This window comes from Argiope bruennichi, chromosome 11, assembly GCF_947563725.1.
Source record: "Argiope bruennichi chromosome 11, qqArgBrue1.1, whole genome shotgun sequence".
NCBI lineage: Eukaryota > Metazoa > Arthropoda > Arachnida > Araneae > Araneidae > Argiope > Argiope bruennichi.
This window is the reverse complement of record NC_079161.1, coordinates 92,962,013-92,982,950: the sequence shown is the minus strand read 5'-3', so window position 1 is coordinate 92,982,950 and position 20,938 is coordinate 92,962,013. Positions and strand designations below refer to the sequence as shown.

Genomic DNA, 20,938 nt, shown 5'->3' with positions numbered 1-20,938 from the left:
TTTAAAAACAAATTTTTAAAAAATAGTAAATTGTTAAAAGGAATGAAAACTAAATATGACTCTTTTTTTCGCTTCACTATATTATGTGAAGAGATGAAGTTGCAATGTAATGTAAACGTTTAGAAACTGAAGGTTAATATAAAACCAGGACAAGGTTTATATAAAATTAGAGATATTTTAAGAACTGAAATTTTAAAACATTTATTTGACATAGAGATAATCGTCAACAAATGTAGTTGTTGAATGGTTACTTGACTTTACTTGTATTTAACACGAAAAAAGGTATTCAATAGATTGGCATTGTTTACCTTCGTGGAAAATGAAAGTTTTTGGATTGGATATAAATGTTATTGAAAGAACTCATTCAAACCAATTCAGAAAAAAAAATATGCTGCATTTTTTTTTTTTTAAAGAAATATAACACGGCTATTTAAAAGTACAATATATATATGTATTGCAAAATATTGAGTAAAATGCAGAAAACATGATATTAGAAATATGCCTTTTATTGAAATTTTCATATATTTTAAAATGGTTAATATGAAATAAAGTAAAAGAAGATGGTGTTGAAATATTTCAATGTAAATTCACACACAAACAATTCAAAAATTCACACATGTATGAGATGCTTGATCTTGATCATTTATATCAAAAGAATCGCAAAATCGCTGAAATTGCTATATAATAGAAATCAATGTCTGTGTCTATGTAGTTGATTTTAAAAAATAAAAAAAAGTATTGGTTTTATATTTTCAAAATCCAAATTTTCTTTTTCATTTTGAATGTGTTCACTATACGAGTATTTTCCCCCCTCCATATTCTATTTGAATGCAAAAGAAATAAATAAAAGGTAAAGCTTATTACGACTTGTCATGTAGTAATTAGGTAAAATTAGTATTTAATAAGAATGTCAACAATTAGTTGAGCTTAAAGGAACTCTAAGTGTTATTGAAACAAGGGGGGGGGGGAAGTAAAGAGATGAAAGCAAAAATTGAGAAAATATGGATATCTGCAGCAATAAAGTTCTGATAGTTAAATATGAAGATGATGATCATTGTCGAAAATGACGATTCAACACTTGTGAAAACATGATATTGATAGAAAGCATCCTTTACATGTTCTGCAAGAAAAAAAAATCACTAAAAAACAAAAATTTTGAAATAAATTTTTAAAAAATTAATCATCTAAATATACTACTTATTTGGCGATACATTCAAATGTACTTTAAATCATAATCGTCCCACATGTTACTAAAAATTTGTAAATTAATGTAAATGGAATAACATTACGTACATGATAAAAAGAACTATTTTTATGTTTACCATCCTACATATATCAGAAATTCTTTCACACTTCGGTGTAAATTCAAACCATTATTTTAGACGAGAGATAGCAGTGGTTTAAAAATTAATCAGATAGAATCTGGCATACGTTTATTGTTTATCTCCGAAATGTAAACATACACAATTAATCACGTTTGCACGTTAGCCAATCACATGTACGATTGTATTGCTCATATATATGTATATACGTAGCGGGATACTTTCGCGAGCTGGGTTTGGACACTAAGAAAAGTGAATTTTGGTACACATTCCTCCCATTTTCCTCGTTCAAACAAAACAGCATTAGGGTCGCTAGAATATCGTTTCGTTGGATTGCCATATTGGCGACAAACTTGAGGGGGGGGGAGGGTACACTAAACAACACTTCAACCCAAAAAAGTATTGACATGAGTTAAATATTTGGTTTAATTTCTGCTTTAATGGCGAAATTTCTAAAGAAATCTGAAATGCAGAATTTAAGTAATTTTTTTTCACTTTTGAATTTATTTTCAAGATGTAAATAAATGACGTTCAAAAAATGCATAATATCAATAGGAACTAGGTTAATTCGAGTGTTTTAAAATCGAATTCTTCTTAAAATCCTTGAATTTCATGCAAATATGATGCTAAAATATCATCCATAATTCAAATTTATATTAGCTAATTCAGTGTCAAAATAAAAAACTGCAAAAAAATTATTTAAATTTTTGTTATTAAACAAATAAAAATCAATAATTCACTCAACAATTTTATTGGTACACAATGTTATCAATAGAAAGACAGATCCTAAGACTGGCTCTCAAGGACATTAACATAAATTGGCCTCAAGATTTTCACCAACTTATTTCCACTAGAAGTGTTATTGAAAATTTCTGTAAATTTATTGTTGACATCTGTAATCCTTCATAGCTGGTAAATTTTCCCTTTTTTTTTTCTTTATGTAATGTGTTGCATACTTACTTCTGTAAGCCCCATGTGATACTTTGTGGTGCACGGGGTTTTTATAAATGTTTGAATAATAAAAAAAAAGTTACCTATAAAGAAAATAATAACAAAAAAGTTTACAATTTTATACCGTTAAAAATCTTTGAATTTGTTAGATATGAACTGCTCTATTCAAGTTTTAGTGCACCTTATTTCATTCAAAACGTTTTACGTAGTTACATTATTAAAATTGCTTACTATTCTTTGAACTTATTTTCAAAATTACTAAATTTTCTGTAATTATAATTATTATTATATTAGTCAATAAAATTACTTATTGTTTATTTCACCCTTTAAAAGGCCACTTTTTTCTAGTCATGGCATATTAAAATATTTTTAGGATTGAGATAGGCTTAAGAAAAGCGATTCATTTAGCTTATTAGATAATTTTTTTAATTAAATAGGTTAATTAATATCTTCGTAACTAATTAAGAAATTATTTTGTATGAGATTAGTAGGTGAAGCATCTTGGATTTTGTCTTATGGAAAAATTTGTCAGAACTTATGCCAACCTACATCATCCCATTAAAAAATTGGTAAATTTGGTGGGAAGCATACTTCCCATGACCCTAGAAAGGTCTAATTATTCATTATAATTGTTAAATTAATAAAAATATAGATAGATAGATCGTAAAAATAAATCTTTAGATTCAAATATACTGTTTCCTTACGCCATACTAGTTTTTAGACCCAGGCTTGTTTTTCAATTCGAAAATTATGGATCAATTAAATCATCATTGTAATTCCATCAGCTTCACATTACGAAAGATTCACTGTAAAACAAACAACAAAAGTTCAAATAATTGCATTTTTTTTCCCGCTTGACGTAAGAAACAAAGCACAGTTCACTTTTCAGTATCATTCTTTTCTTCTTCAGTGCAGAGTTTTTTAACTTCTGTCGGCGTTTTACCTTCCGAAATCCTCTTGTTACATGAAGCCACATTGTCCAGGAAAGTAAAGACGGGTTCCCATTTTTTTTTTACCATCAACGAACACGAAGAGTTACCGAGTGAGTCGAGGAACTCCACATAAACAGCTCTCAGTGTTTTAATGTCCGTTTCTGAAAGTGGGGCCACCTGAAAGCACAGTTTAATCATATCCAGCCACTCATTCATCACCCAGCGATTGAAAAAACTCACAAAAACTTCGGAAGAGAGAAGTGAAATCAAGTCACCATGATTTAGATTTTCAAAAATCACTCTGACAGTCTCGATATCATGGTCAATGAAAAATTCACGAAATGTAATACAACTCCGACTTTCGCGATGCACAAAATAATTTTTGAAAAGAACAGGGCTACCTTTAAAAACTTTTTGATACAAACTCGGGAAATAGAAATTTGAATTCCTGAGGACATCCATCAGAGTGCCGTAGTGGTCCTGAGGCAGGAAGGGCCAGACCATATCCATGATGTCCAGGAACACTTCGTGCCACGGCCAATCCTGAAAGAGATTCAAAATGGCGCAAGGGTTCTCCATTAAAAGTCGCATTTGTTGTTCGGGACTTAGCAAGGAGAGTAAATAAGATGCGACGTCGCCAAGTCTCACTTGCACATAAGCTTCAGGCCAATTCACGATCTTCCCTCCATGTCTATACATGGCAGCCTCAAGTGCACCAAGCAAAGCAGAATCTCGTTCCTCGGCAGCCAGTTTACGAAAAAAATATTCGCTTACCGTTTGATTGCCGTTTCTTGCCGAACGTGCCAAAGCATTTTTATTGAAGGAAGAATTCAAGTGAGTCGGTAATTGAGATTCTTTCCCCAACAGAACGTAAGGCCAGTAGAACTCCATCTGTAACTCTCTGATTCGAAAGTTTTCGTGGCCACCGTGAAAATACCACTTCCTCTTTTCGGGCAGCTGTTCCCACAGAAGTTTTATGTCCTCTTCCAAACAATACAAGCACGCCAGCCGGTATCGTTTCTCGACATCAAACACATCAAGACGCAAGAGTGCTTGCGCCGTCTTGCGATGATCGATCGCACCCTCGCATGTCCATTTAAGCTGCTTTAAAATAGATTTATCAAAAAAGTATCTATCTTTGGATATGAACGTTTCCAAAAACGTTTTCCATCGCAGAATTTCAAAACTAATAGGTTTAATTAAAAGCATTAGTTTCTTCTTCAATGACCCCGGCAACGGAAGTTTCGAAACTTTATTTTTTACTCCAGCTTCTACACTATTTCGCCAATGTAATTTGTGTTCGGAACGGCATCCGGTAAAGTCATCATTATATTTGAAATTTTCTATTATGGACAATATATCGTTTGAATTTAAGAAATAAACGACTATCTTCCTAAGACACTTATCTGTAAGAGTCAACTTCAGATTAGGGTTGAGTTGTGACTTCCTTATAATTGTTTGAAAGTTATGCTCATTTAATGCTTGTTGCCCTGCCATTTTATTAAAAGCGTGATAAAATAAATTTCAATCAGATAATATTTATTTTTTCTTATTCGTAAGTCTTGTTTTCATCTCCATACACCACAGCTTTCAGGATTACCAGCACAAACTGTAACTTCACCTAGAAAGAAAGAAATATATGTTAGTGCCGATCATTTTTTAATGAAACGTCACATTAAAATGCAAATATGCTAACAAGCCGAAAGATTCACGAAATGCTTGCAAGTTGTTTGAGTTTAGTTATATCAACTTTCCGTTTTAAAGCAACATTAGGTCTATATTTGGACGAATCTCCCAATTTTGAAACGTGTCAGATGACAAGGACGATAACTGAAATGGCTGCCCCTTTCCAAACTTCCACACCGCACCAACGAGAGGACGTTTGTTCCAAGTCGTTTGAAGAAATTAATTTCGTAAATAACAAATGGTGGATCATGGGAATACATGTTTTTGCTTATAGTTTATTAAAATAAATAAAATAGGCCAGAAAATAATATTCATTGTTTACGTTACTTTGAAATGGAATATCAAATAACAGGTTATAGAATTCCATAGATCTGAACTTAACAAGACAGTATTTCCACATTCAATTCATTACTATATCACACTGTAATCAACAAAAATACAAAAACTAATAACAAAATAATAACCAAGGCTATAAAAAGTCTATAAAGTTAAACAAATAATATAAAATGAAGAAAGAAAAAGAAAAGATTAAATAAGAATCATAAATTCGAGAAAACTGTCGATTGTTTCTATGGCACAAGCATTCATTTAACAAAGATTCCCCCTCTTTTTTTTGTTATGAAATAATAATACAAAAAAAAAATCATTCTGCGACAGAAAATATCGACGAACCAGCGGCAGTTGTCTTCCTGAAACTTTCTCGCATACCCTTTCATAAAACTTTTCATGCCATAGAACGCCTTGAATGGCATTGGCGTACGATAGTTACGAAGTACTAAGTTTTAGCATGAATTTAGCATTTTTACTGAATCTATCGAGTGATAATTGGAAGGTTTTTTGGCGATTCATTTCTGGTATACTGTTAATAGTATATGAAAATCGAATTTGTGTTTTAAACGAGTTTTTCTCATTCGATTGAAACAACAACAACAAAAAAATGATACAGAACTGCAATTACAGTCATAAAATCCCACACCAAATGCGATATATTTAAGTCATTGCGTTTTTGAATAATCATGGTTCTGAAAGTACAGACCGACAGACAATCATCCCTTTGTTGGTTTGGCACAAAATTTGACAGGTGTCAACACTATAGATGTTAAATCTGTGTACCGAATTTTATCCATCTAATTCTCCTAGTTTCGTAATTATAGTGTTAACTCATATTCGAATAGCCGGTCAGACGGACTTCCGCTGAACAAATTTCACTCTATATTTGATAGAAATCTGCAAATTTGGTTTAAAGACTGTATACCAAATTTCAACCATCTGGCTCAAAGAGTTTTTGAGTTATCTTTGTCACAGACAGACAGTTTCCAAAGACGCGTTTTTCGAACTCAGGGAGTGGAAATTCGTCAAAATTTCGAACTCGAATGTTTTCACGATTACTATATTTTCTCTATACTACGTATACGAGAAAGTACAAATCTAATGCACAACGAAAAACCGAATTTACAATACCAAGTAAAATAGAAAAGCGCATGACTATGAAACAGACATGCATACTGAAATAACAGGATGGAATCTCTGCTTTACCAACAATAAATAAAAAGTATTCATCACTTCTATTTCGATGCAAAGACAACATCTACAATTATTAACAAAATGCAAAATTAGGTATATAAGAATCAATAGCAAGAAGAGCTCTAAAAATAAGCTGTAAAAAAAATATTCTATTTGCAATTATACTATCGCGCTTAGGATACTTCTTAATTTGGAAATATTTTCAAAAAGTTTTCACTCGTAAAAATTATTTCTACACAAATTTTAAAAAAAAGTCTTGTTATAGCGATTAAATTGTCAATTTTTTTTCATAATAATAAAAACTGTTCAGTTACAATTTTAAAAATGTATAAATATAATTTCCACTGCTATAAATCAAATTCAGAAATGTATTAATCAAGTTGTCTGCTGCAATTTTAACAGTCATTAAGAACACTCACCTTTTTACGTTCACAAGATACATAGTATCAAGAAAATATAGTAATCGTCAAAAAAATACGAACTCGATATTTTGATGAATCACCACGTTTTAGATCACCCTGAGAAATCAATCACCCATCTGTCTATGAGAAATATAACACAAAAACGCTTTGAGCTAGACGGTTGAAATTTGGTACACGATTTTCCCCCAAATTTGTATTACATTTTGAATAAAATCTGGTCAGAAGAAGTTCGTCTGTCCGGCTGTTCAGTATAAACAAACACGATAACTACAAAAAGGAGAGAGCTACATAGATAAGATTAGATTTATCATTTATAGTGTAGACACCAGTTAAATTTTAAGCCAAAATCAACAACGCGTTGACTGTCTGTCGGTCTGTATTTTCAGAAACATGCAAACACTGTAATTCAAAAACGCAATGGCTTGAATATATCGAATAAGGTATAAGATTTTGTGACTACAAGTGCCGTTTTGTATGAAATCCTCGCACAACCGATTGAGAAAACATATCTAGACCCTAAATTCAATGTTCGAATATTATTAACAATGTGTCAGGAATTAATCGCCAAACAACTCGCCAAGGATGACACGATCTATTCAGTAAAATTTGTTTAATTTATGCCAATGGCTAATATTTCGTAACTATTATACGCCAATCCCATGTAAGACGTTCTCAAGCACGAGAAGTTTATTAGAGAGTATGCGAGGAGGTTTTGGGGAGACCATTTCCGCTGGTCTACACATTCATTTCATTAACTCCAATGCCGATTGTTACTTACAAGCAATTCGATATTATACACTTCTTAAAAAATGATCCTCAACTCAAGCCTACTGAACGAAGTGATTTTATTTGATTTTTTTAACTCATTTTGATGTCTTACTTCCGACTTCAAATTAATACTTTTTATCCGCTAATATCGATTAGTTTTAATTTCACAATCAATGTAATTCTGCTTTTTCTCTTTAAGGTTTATGTACACAAAACTTCGAAAATCGTTCAAAATATCGATTTTTTTTTTATTGCTTAATAATGTTTTCTGATGCTTTAGCTTTCAAACGATACCAAGTTATTGTCGATATTCGAAATATTTTTCGAGTTATAATTATTTTTCTTGAGGTGCTTTCATTATAAACTGTAGTTACGGTTTTTTTTAAACTCATTTTTATGAAGAATGATCTTTTTCCACTATGTTGCTTCATTCAAACAATCAGAACTGAACAAGAAATGAACCAAATACAATGATTCATATATCAAAATAAACTGTAGGAAATAGCAGATGTTTTGTGCCTCAATCAAAGTTATATTTATAGAAAAAAAAATTTAATAGGTATTTAAAAGTTAAAATGACAGAAAAAAAAATCTCTTTTTCTATTCATCGTTGATGAAAAAATTGGGAAAAAAAAACTATATATTTTTATAACTTGATTGAGGCAGGCAACATGAAGACTAATATTAGGCATCATTTCCAACTAGAATTGTGTGTCTGTACAAATTAGAATTTAAGATATCATGTTTCAAAAAATAGGCTAATTAGCTCATTAAATATTATTTAATTAATTAATAATTAGTGTAATAGGGTTTTTTTCTCACTGAGAAGAGTTTAAATATATATTAATGACCTACTGTGAAAAAACTGGATTTTTAAAGTTAAAATTTAAAAAAGAAAATCTTCTAGTGTGTACGTACACCTTAAAAAAAAACAAAAAAACTTTGACTTAAGGTAAAGGGGGTGGGGGTGAAATGACATTTCTTGCAAAGGCTATTATTTTAGAAAACACTGGAAATTATGAATTGATACATTTATCTTGATACTCTTTGCGATTTTAAAGACTTCTTTATCAGTTTATCCATAGTGACGTGCAATACTGGAATGCACTGATCACCAACTGGAGCCTCAACCGCAACTCAATGCAAATAAAGCTTGAGATTACAATGAAAAATCCATAAAATTCTTTATTGGGTTATTTATCTTAGTTTTTTTAAAGCATTATATAAGATATCATCGTCTAATGGATAAATTCTAAATTGTAGGAAATAAATGGATGAAATAGTATTTGGAAAAGTGCTTTAAACGATGGAAAGAATTATAAATAGTTTGACCTAATAAATATATTTTTAAGTAAGTTAAGAAATTTTCATACAGTTCCCCGACCTTATCAATCACATTTAATAAAACATTCTTGGCATTGTAACATTTTAAACAACAAAAGCATTATTCTGCGATTAAATCTGATCGAGTAATAAAGCACTAAAAATCTCTATTTCTAATAATTTTTTTAATTCAATCAGTAGATTCGAGTGGTCATAAAGGATCATTCGCAAACTGAAATTATGCACTATTGTGTTATTCTTTCAAACTGTTTCTTAAAATAAATTCGTAAGCGCTAAGTATTTAGCTTAAAGATCAGTAATTCAGTTAATTTTAGTCACAGAACGATGGTATTTTTTTAATGGTATGTTTTAGAATATTGACATTTTTTTTTTTTTTTTTTTACTAAACATGGCTCATAGGTTTGGGGGGGGGATAAAAATTAGAATTCAAATTTCAGAAATGTATTTATTAAATCAGAAAACATAAAATGTAATTCTGCCCACCATTTAAAGAATTATTCCAACAATATGAAACAACAATTTTTTATTTCTGCGACATATCTTAACAGTATTGTCCAGGAATCCACAATTCTTCCTTGACCTCGTTAATAAGTTTAAATGAATATAAAAGAACTGTTAAATTGCAGATTAACACACTACTATTATTTCTACAATGGTTTCGATCAACAATAGTGCTTGTTATTTTCACTGTCCTATCATGTTAAAAAGATCAAGAAAATAATCTCTGCTAATAATAAAGATGAATGTGTGTCTATGTGAATCTATTTTGAATTTTGGTGTTTTTCTGGATTAATTTCTGAAAATATTACAGCACAAGAATAATTTCACACCTTTTCAAAATTTATATATATATATATATAATCTTTTTAATTATACCAATTTAACAGCCATGCAGAAAAGAAAAGGAAAACAATTGATGTTTTCAACACACGAAACCATATTTTTGCGACATTTTTCAATCATTTTCATTTTCTTGCATATGAAGTGAAGTATTGTTATCATCAAACTGTTCGACTTAAAGATTTTGACGAATCTCCACGTTCCAGATCTCCCAGAATCTGAAAAATATATTTCGAGGATTATACCTGCCAATAAATATGCGTATGTTGACTACATCACATTTGTTGATTTTTATGAAGGATATTCTTTGAAGGAAAGTCTGTCTGTTCAGATACAAGTGAATAATTGCAAACGTAAAGAGATAATAAAGACCAATAAATATTTTTTCAGAGATGATGCACCCCATCTGACCATTCATAGGTTAATACTTTCTCATGCATGTAAACGTAGTGACTTAAATAAATGAAACTTAGAATGCAATCTTGTGATTATAACTACAGTTCCAAGACAAATTTTCGTTTTAATCGAGCAGAGAGAAAGAAAGAAGAAGAATAATAATAATAAAAAAAAAAAAAATCCTAAATACAAATTCTATTTCTGGGCGCACGAATATTAAACGCATGTGCAACATTACTGACACACACAAAAAGCAACAAGATGGAATCGGTAAAAATACTAGGTTCATATCAAAGATCAATATTCTGTATTTATGTTCGCCAATGTCTTGTCTTATATTTGCATCCATATATATATATATTCAAATTTTGCAGAAAAAGTCTTCAAATACTTTTGCTGATAAATAGTCTAAGAAACACTCTACCGTTCGTTTCGGGACATCGAGACTGGCACATCGCTAGGAGGTGGTTTGTTCGCGAATAATCCAAATTCACCCTATTGCTCAAAGTAAACATCGTCTCCCTTTTCTCACTCCCCCCCCCTTTTTCTTAGCAAAATAAACTCCTCCTGATGCATGTGCAAAAGCGCTGAAGCTTTTAAAATCAGAGAACGAACAATATTTTCCTTCTACCACTGATACACGCTCTTGTTGGCAGATTACTGTTACAGAATTTAAAAATGGACCGTTCCAAAATACATTTAAGAATGTCACAGAAATAAAAATTCTGAAGTGTTCAGTGTCTTGTTGATTTCATCGATGACTTTTTCCTCTGTTTTTGCATATAATAATAATTGTATAATATAACAATAAAAAATTATGTGTTTAATTCTTTATATCTGATCCATGGAATTAACAAAATGGAGTAATGTATATTTCACTCAACTGTTATATTTTAGAATTTGAGCTCCTAGGCAAAAATTAGTGCTATATTTAAATCCAATGAATTAAATTAATATGAAATCTGTTTTAAATATCCACGCATTCAATAAAGAAAACTGTTGGCCTGTGTTATAAACTTAAAAAAACATTTAAAAAAGATAATAAAAAAAATATTCTGTAATGCATTTCCAATTACCTAAATGATCTTAAATTCTAATAATTAGAAAATATTCTCCATACTCTCATTTTTAACAGAATGTCCTGAAGAAACTCCATTCGGGATCGTCAACTTTGCAATATATTCAGTTGATATTTTCAATATTGCAGTTCTCCTACCATGTCAACAACATGCATGTTGACATGATAGAACATAATCACCTGAACATTTTTAAATTTTTAAAAGAAATTGGATTTTTACATCTTATATAATCTCATTTATCTCTTTTAAATATACCGATTTTAATTTTTTACTACTTTGTTAGTTGGTATTTATAGTATAGCAACTTCTTTACACATTGTATTCAATTTTTAATATTTGCAATATATTTTCACCTATGTTTGGCGCAATATGGCCAAATCTGGCTCTTGTACCATAAACTTCAAACTTACGAAATATTCTTAAGTTTCTGTTAAGGACATTATGTAGTTTTTCAAGATCATGATTTAAAAATTATTTCGTGCTTTAGTGAACAATTACAATGTTAATAATAATTCTACTATTTTCTACTACTTTTTTTTTTTTTTTAACTTTCTCTATTAAATGGCAAAGTCTTTTTTTTTTTTTTTTTTTTTTGTATATTTAAAAGGTATTACTTGGCAATAATTTCATATTCACTATGGTACGATTAAGCAGTTTTAGAAGTTTTAAGTCACAATATCTGTCTATATGTAAAACAGAAGAAAGCTGTTTGGAATAAAATAGGTGCCACAAAAAGATTCTTATACTTTTCTGATAAATTATGTTTGTCTGTTTTTTCTTTACTTTTTGCTGAATAATTCAGATTATACTTGGATCATTAATAGTTGAGGGGATTAAAACAATTTAATTTTTCCAAAACTCTGAACTACAATATATAAGTACAAAAAGTGAAATTGAAAAATATTAAGAGAAAATTGCCAATAAAAATTTCTTTAAGTTTTTATAAAGAGTACAATAATAATAAATAAGCAACAAGTAATTTTCCTTAAAAAAATATAAATCATATGTAGTAATTTAAAAAAGTTCTTTTTAGCATTTTGTAAGAAATTGTCAGTAAAACTATAGAATAAACAAAACAATTCATATCTATTACTCGATTTCCCCCCCCCTTCTTTTTCTCTTAATGTGATAATTTTTTTTTATTCGTTTACCCTTTATATTTCAGAGGAGAGTCTCGATTGTTACTTACTTTGTTATGGTAACTCAAATGAAAAGTTAAGTGCAGAGGGTTAAATGATATACACAAAACATCAGTCAAGTCTTCAAATGAATTAAGAATCTAATAAATTATTCATTTAGGGGAGAGTTAGGAGGAGTGGGATAGATTTCACAATTTTTTTTAATCCACTAATTTATTAAATTAAACAGTGTAGTTTATAAAAATCTAACAGCATGTTTTTAAATTTTTTAAAAATACAAGAACAGCAAAATACAAACAATTAACTTTCATTAACATAGTTAAAAATTGTAACATTTTTTTCCCACAACTTCCTTATATGAGAGAGATATAGTACACATATAAGGGAGGAATGGGACAAGGTTTGAAAAAATTAAAATCAATAAATATTATATTTTGAAATCTTTTCATTAAATGATTTATGGTTTTGGACATGCGAAGCAACAGCTGATTTTGAAATCTTCATTGGTATTGTCACATGACGAAAACTTTTCGCTTGCAATCATTTCCGGTGATTGCAGTATGTTATTATTTAATATATTTTCCTCTTTCTGTATAGTTTTCTTTCAAAGCCTTTTTATATACAAAATTATAAATTCTTTTTAATTTAGAGTGACAAAAGCTTTAACAGATAACTTTCATAATTTAGCTTTTTTTTTTCATTGCTTGTTACTTTATTATATTTACTTGTTATTTAAAGAAAATAATATTATAGCTGGTGTAACAATTATGATAAAGCAACGAGCTCAGTTGCTCTAATTAATGCAGAAACTAGAAACAGATTCTAATCTTTTATTTAGGCATAAATTCAGCTGTCCCACTTCTCTCAACTCCTCCCTATAATAGCTGACAATACAAAATATGTTCATATTTAATAATGAAAATTTCTTTAAAAAATTTTACTATTATTTTTAAATTAAAAAAAATAGATTCAGAAGAGAAATAATATTTTAACAATGTGTTAAAAGGAAATCCGTATGACCACAGAAAAATACAAATTACTAGTGAATTAAAAATACTTCAATTAACTATGTTTCATTGGAATATTTACTTGAAGAAAACAAATACTGACAGCGAGATTTATTACAATCCATTTAAGTACAAAAATTGAACTTGTGAAGGATTTCACTATTGTTAATTATGAACAACAAACAGCACATTCAAAGAAAAATGAAACTGAACTATTCAAAAAGTAAACTTTATGCTTTAAAAATTATGCAAGAATTAAAAATAAAATCGAATAATCATTAAATAAATATAATAAAGTGAAAGATAAGATTCTTCTATGGGAAAAAAAATTTACAAAATTGAGGAATAATCACAAAATGAATTAATATTGATAAAATTATTATATAAAAGAAAAAAAAATTCGGTATTTTCTTGTTCAATAACACTGTATTGACATTTTAGCAAAAAATAATAAAACTATAAAATAACTAACACAGAGAAAGAAAATTTTATTTACACTTGTGCTGACGACATTTATTTCAACTGGCAGTTCTTTGTAAATTATTATTTCAAATACAATGTTAAAATTTACAAAGTACCAAAATTTTTTTTTTTTTTTATCAATTATAAAGATAAGAAAGATAGATATCTTAAGAGGCCATAACATAAATACTCTACAGACAAAGGCAAGATGGGTCAAGAGAAATGCATAATCACATTATTATAAGTTCAAACCAGTTATATTATTCCTTTATAAGCAGGATGTAAAAATGCATAAAAAAAATCCAATAACTTACAAAAAAATTTGAATCTCTAATTAAGTTTCTTATATAATAGGTTAAAAATTAAACCTTATTTGATGTAAAGTTATAAAATTACATTTTATTTAAAAAGTAATGGTTTATAAGAAAATATTTATTCATTAATAGGAAATATTACTTTTTCCAATGCATCAAACACTGATTTGTCAATATTTTCTCTAGCATAAAAAAAAAAAGTCAAACAAAGCATTTTGCAATTATTTTAAGTTTGGTTTAAGTTGCTTTGAAAGAAATTTTATTCAATTAATTATAGCAAATAATGGAAAACAATAAAAATCAAATTAAATAAAAACAGCAAGTCATGCAAGTTAATATGCAAGAAAGATATTTTATCAACACATTTCAATTTAGATTAAAGTCTTGCATTTTTTTAGTAATATTTTTATAATTACTTATTCATCATTGTGAGTTTAAAGCTATCTGAAGTTCGAACAATAGTATTAAATAAATAATATTTTAAGTTTCTTAATGTATCATATAGAATAAGAAAGATATAATGGACATGGCAGTTATAGCAATTCTTTAGAAATAAACAATATTGAATTAATGTCCTTATTAGGTTTTCAATGATATTTAATATGCAAGATATTTCCCTAGTAATGCAGCACATTCTTGCTGTTTTTTCAGTTTAAAAATTAAAACCTAAATATTCAAATTACATCATGTTTAATTAAACTGATAATTGACATTTCTTCATCACAATTTTAATTTACATTCCAAAGAGACAAAAAAAAAAGTGCATTTTCTAGCATGATTAGTATTATGCCTATTATGAGCAGATAAAAAAATTCTTTAAATACATGTACCACTGAAATATGACTCCAGTTGCACTTTTTGAAAGAATACATTAATAATCACTATGAAAGATTGATCATGCATGCATGCATGATCAACCTTCTAATAACCTTAATCTTCTTAATTTGCATGTTATTTATGATAAATATAATATTTTAAACTTTTTTAACAAATATTTGAAAATCTTTTGATAAATACAAATATTTAAAATAAGGGTTTTGAAATATAACCTACTTTTTAACTAACCAATAATTACATGCACCCAGTTTTTGAACATTAGCATATGCATGGGGTCCTTTTGACCCCAAATTGTCAGATGCTTACTCATTATCGTATTGCCAATTTATATAAAAAATAAAATATATAAATATTTTTCTGTGGAATTATGTTTTTATTTAAGATACAAATGCAATTTTTAATAAGAAAAACCAAAATTGAACTTAGTCCCATTTTCCATACCTTTCCTATATTCATTTTCCCCATTCCATTCATATAAAATTTATTTTTAATACAAGTAGTATTTTTCTGTATAAAAATATTGACAAAATAAGAAAATCTACATTTTACACATAGTTTACATTTAAAATTTTTTAGAAAAAGAAGCTTAATCATACCACTATGAAAATTTATATCTTTTGTCTTTCATTTTTATATACATACATAAAAAATACTTTTATTATTTCTCCTCCAGAATAAAATGTGTTATTAACATAAATTTCAAGATAATTTATTCATATTATAAAAGAATGCATTTTATATAATGATTTGTTACTTTTTTACAAGCAGGAAAAAAATTTGATCAGATTTTCTGGTGTATGCAGAATATGCATTTTATTTCAGTTCTGTATCATGATCACTTTACATAATGTCATGAATATATAATAAGCCTGAGCTATCATCATTCCGTCTATTAGAAAGATGTACAAGAAGATCTCTGAATCTATGTTGGTAACTGACATCAAACTCGTAACATTAAGATAATCTGAAACAGTAGTACACACAGGGGGTCAATTTGATCCCAATCCGGCGGTAAAAAATAAGCTGCATTATTTCATCGATTTCTATTATTCTAATCTTCTTCTATCCCCCCCCCATGAAAGTATAAAATTTTATATTTATCATTATAAAGTATAAAATTTTATAATGATAAATATAAAATTTTATACATTCCTAGAATTTTTAAACAGATGAGAAAGAATGGGGTCAAAAAGATCCCAGGCGTATGCTGATGGGCTAAGCTCCCACTAAATAAAAAAGTATCGTCTTTACAAAGAACAAATATAACATTAACAACAAAAATCATATTAAACATGGATTTCAGCAAATATATTTATTTAATAATTCTAATATTCAATTGGTAATTTATGAAACGCCTTTTTAAATATATGAACAAAGGGGTCCCATTAAAAAAATAATAACGAAAACTAAGTAATCAAACAGGTTGATTTGCCTTGCAAACTATGTCAATTTTATACAAGCAAATATTCTGAATTAACGATTCTAAATATACGATAAGAAAAATCAATGCTAATTACAGAGATTTCCGCAAACAATTTATTAATTATCTATATTTGATTACTTATCAATTGTTAAGAAAATATATACCAAGTTAATATAATACATACCAATACAAGCAGACCATTTCCTGAATTTCTAGGAAGCTGTTTCGTATATTCGAAATGTAAGCAGTTATCACCTGACATTAAACAAGTATATATTAGTAATATGAAATTATTTCATAAAGATATAATTATGATGAAAATGCCACTCTTTTAAAAAGTCGAGCAAACCGTTAAAAAAAGAAAGCGTACGATTTCTTTTATGTCTTTTCCCGGCATTGTTGTTGTTGTTGTTGATGATGATGATTGCGAATTGCGAAAGTCTGAAAATTTTAATTATTGGTGCAAAAATAAAAAGGATTGCATTAAATACGTTTATAAAGCGTGTTAATTTTAATTTTTCAAATTTAAAGCATTAGACAAAATTTTATGAATTTTTTGCAGGTTTTGGAGAACACTTCGATGCTTTCATCAGCAACACAAAACAGAAGCTTATTTTGAACAATATATTTTGAAATTGATTTTGCTGTGATTAATTAAGTAGCTAATTATTTCACTCATTGATAAGGGTTTTCTGTTCTTTACTATATAACAATTAATCCTTATTCCTAGTTGAAGTAAGAAATCATCCGCCGTATTCACCAACCGTGGTTAAACATCAGCTGATAATTAATCATTACTCTGCGGCCAAATCAGTATTCTCCAGACCAAACCGGTTGTCAATTTTCCCTTGTTTTGCCCAATTTATAATCATTCGACAACGGGTGATCACATTCTGTACAATTATTTTTCGGACGTAGCTGCCGATTTAGTAATGTTTTGACAAATAAAGAATCTAATATCATTGTTTTCGTATTGTGGTGTTCAAGAATTTTGATTATTGTTAACCCGCCAAAAGCTAAGAACAACGATTCTGGAGCATACGCCGGAGAACACACCTTCATTCATCCTTCCATTGTTTTCGTGTATTTAAACTGAAATTGATCGTTTTTGTTCAATACAAGAAAAGTATTAGAACAGTATTGTGCAGAAATTTAAAAAAATTAAGTTTGCTATGTTTTATCTAAGGTAATCAATTAAACATTCTTGCTTTGAAGAGAAATCCAGAATTTTATTGTAAATTATAGTATGATTTTAATATCATACTATAATTAAGATTGTAAAGTAAGATTAATGCATAAAAATGTTTGAAAGTTTTGTTCAATTCTACAAAATTTTGCTGTTAAGCTTTTTTTAAATTAATTTAATTATCTATCACGAATATAGAGTTTAATATTTTCTGAATTATATAAGTAATTGGTCATAAATTTCACGGCCGTATTCACCAACCGTTGTTAAACATCAGCTGATGATTAAACGCTGATCAGCAGTCAAATCGGTATTCACCAGACCAAACTGATTGTCAGTTTCCCCCTGTTTTGCCCCATTTTTTTGATTCACGGACTTCCAATAATCAAATTTGATCAACGGTTTCCCGCATGCGCAGTTCTCAAGAAGGACAATTGTTACATTAGTTTTCAAACAAACATGGAGGATTTAGATACATTGGAACTATTGCAGTTGATATCAGATAGGATGTAAATAATTTACACTGACAGAGTATCTGATTTGGATTTGTTAGATGAATATGATTTTGTTTCGAAGTACAGACTTCCCCGTAATTCTGCTGATTGCATTTTATCTTTGAGAAGGAGAAATTAAGCACCAATATTTTACGAAACAGTGCTGTAACTACTGAAGAGAAATTGTGTATTGCCTTACGTTTTTTTGCTTCAGGAAGTCATCAACAAATAGTTAACGATTTTAATCAAATTAGCTAGTCATCATGTTGCCGGGCTATAAATGAAGTATCTAGATGTATAGCTGAAATGTGGCCAAGATTCATTTACCTACCAAATAATGAATCTGCGCGACTGGTGGTATGTTTACATTAATCTCTTTTATATCTTTCATATGGGAATCCCTTTTTATTATTATTGTATTATTGATTTTTGATTATTATTTTCTAGAATTACAACTAGAATCTGTCATTTGTATAATTCCTTGAACATTCAATTTTTTGAAGCAAATGAATTATAATTTAAAGAATTTGTTAAACTTATTAATACCTTTTAGAAAACTCATTTATGATGTTTAGTATGATTATACTGTTTTTTGTCAAATGATTGTTCCTTAAAATGCTTCCATTAAAACATTTTATTACATATTTTCTATCTGGTTAATATAATGACTTGCTAGTAAAATAAGTTGTTTTGTATCTATACATATTCATATCATTTGTGTAGTCTTATAGTTTTTTTTAATTATGTTATTATGGCGATATAAGTTATTAAAAATTGATAATGAATGTATGTAATATTTTTTCAAATCATTTTTAATTAACTTTTAATATTACTTTTATAACTAGAGTTCATCTTTAACAGTTTTTTGCGTTTGTCATGCTATAAGAAAAGTTTCCCATTCTTTACTAAAATAATGTTACTTGTTAATCAATTTTAACCTTGTTCCTTTTATTGTTCAATTTTGTAAAAATATAATAAAGAATTCAAGTATTAAAGATTATTTGCAATATAAACTTAAAATTTTCATTATGCTTTATTCCATATTGAAAAATTCTTATTTCTCCACCCCTACCATTATATAGCTTTTTATCAAAGATTATGGCAGATTTTTGTATGAATGGGAAACTTTCATACAAAAATCTTGCTTGAAACTTTCATACAAGAAGGGTTTTTGAAAAACAACCACCTAAATAATAAATATGTTTTTGTTGAACTAATAATATTTTAAGGTTAGGTAAAAAAGTATTCTTTCTGTAGAATATTTTCCAAAGTTATCTGAAGTCACTTACAAATTTTTTAGAATGCACATTTCTAATGATTGAGAATAGAATATCTTATATCTTTTTTCTTTATAATAGGTGTACTGTATAAATGAATTCTAAATATTTATTCCAAATTTAGATTCAAAAAATGGCTTTTTTTGAATTATATCAAATATTTGTGTTTATGCTAGCAATTTTTAAGTATATCATGTAAGTATTATTGTTAAATTAGCATTTTTTTTTCATTACAGTTATTTATAATATTATAATTAATTCTTATTTCACATTTCTCAGATTAAAGACTTGCCAAGATATGGAAGAAATAAGGAACAGCCTTTTCCTTTTGAAAAAAAGAAGAAGAAAAGCAACAAACAAAGAAATCTTTTTCATCTGTCTGGTGATGATTATACAGGATTGCTTTTTGTATTTTAGAAACTTTCCTGTATAACTCATTTCCATGACTATACACAGTTTTCACATGGATATTTAAGTTTTTTTTAGTAAATTGATTTTTTATGTTATTATTTATATTATAGAAAAAGAATTATTGCAGTTTTTATTATGATTAATAATTAGAAATTTAAAGAAATTACTTTTGTTACTTATAAATTGTGTGATATAATAATGTGCTTAATTGCTCAATATAACTAATCTCTTTTACAATATCAGTTTACTTCAGCTTTAATCTTCAACAATGTGTATAAAATTAACATTTTTTAAAGAGATCAAATCATGACCTTCGTATCTGCTGAAAATGATTCCCAATTTTTATTAATGTTTTCCTTCTCATTATACAACAAATTTTAGCATTACTTCTAATGACTCTACCTAATTATTTTTTTAAAGATGTTATTTTATAATTTATCTGTATAGAAATGACTAAATAATTCCTTATTCCCATCTTTGAAAATCAAATATATTTTTAATTTGATGTTGTTCTTTTTATGATTTATAGAAAATGACATACATTTATGGCTCATATCAGTGTAGTTCTTTCCTGGTGGTTTTATGTGCTCATTGTCTTATTACAATATGTATATGAATTAGAGAAATAAAAAGACACATATAGAAGAATTTTCTATTAAGAATCAGCATTAATGTTGCATTTTAAATTACCTTTATTGACACTTCCTTGTAATTCTTGTAGAAGAATTTTGAATTAATAATCAGCATCAATATTACATTTTAAAGTGCCTTTAATGGCATTTTGTTTTAATGCTTGTAGAAGCTGTAACTTCTCCATCAGAATTTTCTTTTTTAATTCATATAATATGTTACTTTTCAAGTCAGATTTGAATAAAACAGATTTTTGTATACAGAAGTCCTTTTTTAATTTTGCATATTTTAATATATTATGAGAAGTGTGTAAAACACAAAGGAAATAGATAAATTGGGATTTGAAAATTTTCAAATTTTAAAAACAAGTGTAGATAATAACTTATCTGAGTTAATTCAAATTTCTACAAATTATGATGTGAATATAAAATTTTAAAAAAAGAAGTTTTTATTGAAAAAATTCATTAACTTAACTGACAGTTTAATGTAACCTA

General features: G+C 28.1%; 1 protein-coding gene across 1 annotated transcript; it reads right to left on the bottom strand.

Annotated features, from left to right (window-relative positions):
- Nucleotides 1–508: 508 nt before the first annotated feature.
- LOC129957408 (uncharacterized) lies at nucleotides 509–16,869 on the bottom strand. The gene is made up of 2 exons (XM_056069714.1): nucleotides 16,631–16,869; nucleotides 509–4,826 (listed from the first exon to the last, which is right to left on the bottom strand). Exon 2 carries the CDS (start codon nucleotides 4,700–4,702, stop codon nucleotides 3,152–3,154), a length of 1,551 nt encoding a protein of 516 aa, XP_055925689.1. The 5' UTR covers nucleotides 4,703–4,826; nucleotides 16,631–16,869; the 3' UTR covers nucleotides 509–3,151.
- Between the last annotated feature and the right edge of the window lie 4,069 nt (nucleotides 16,870–20,938).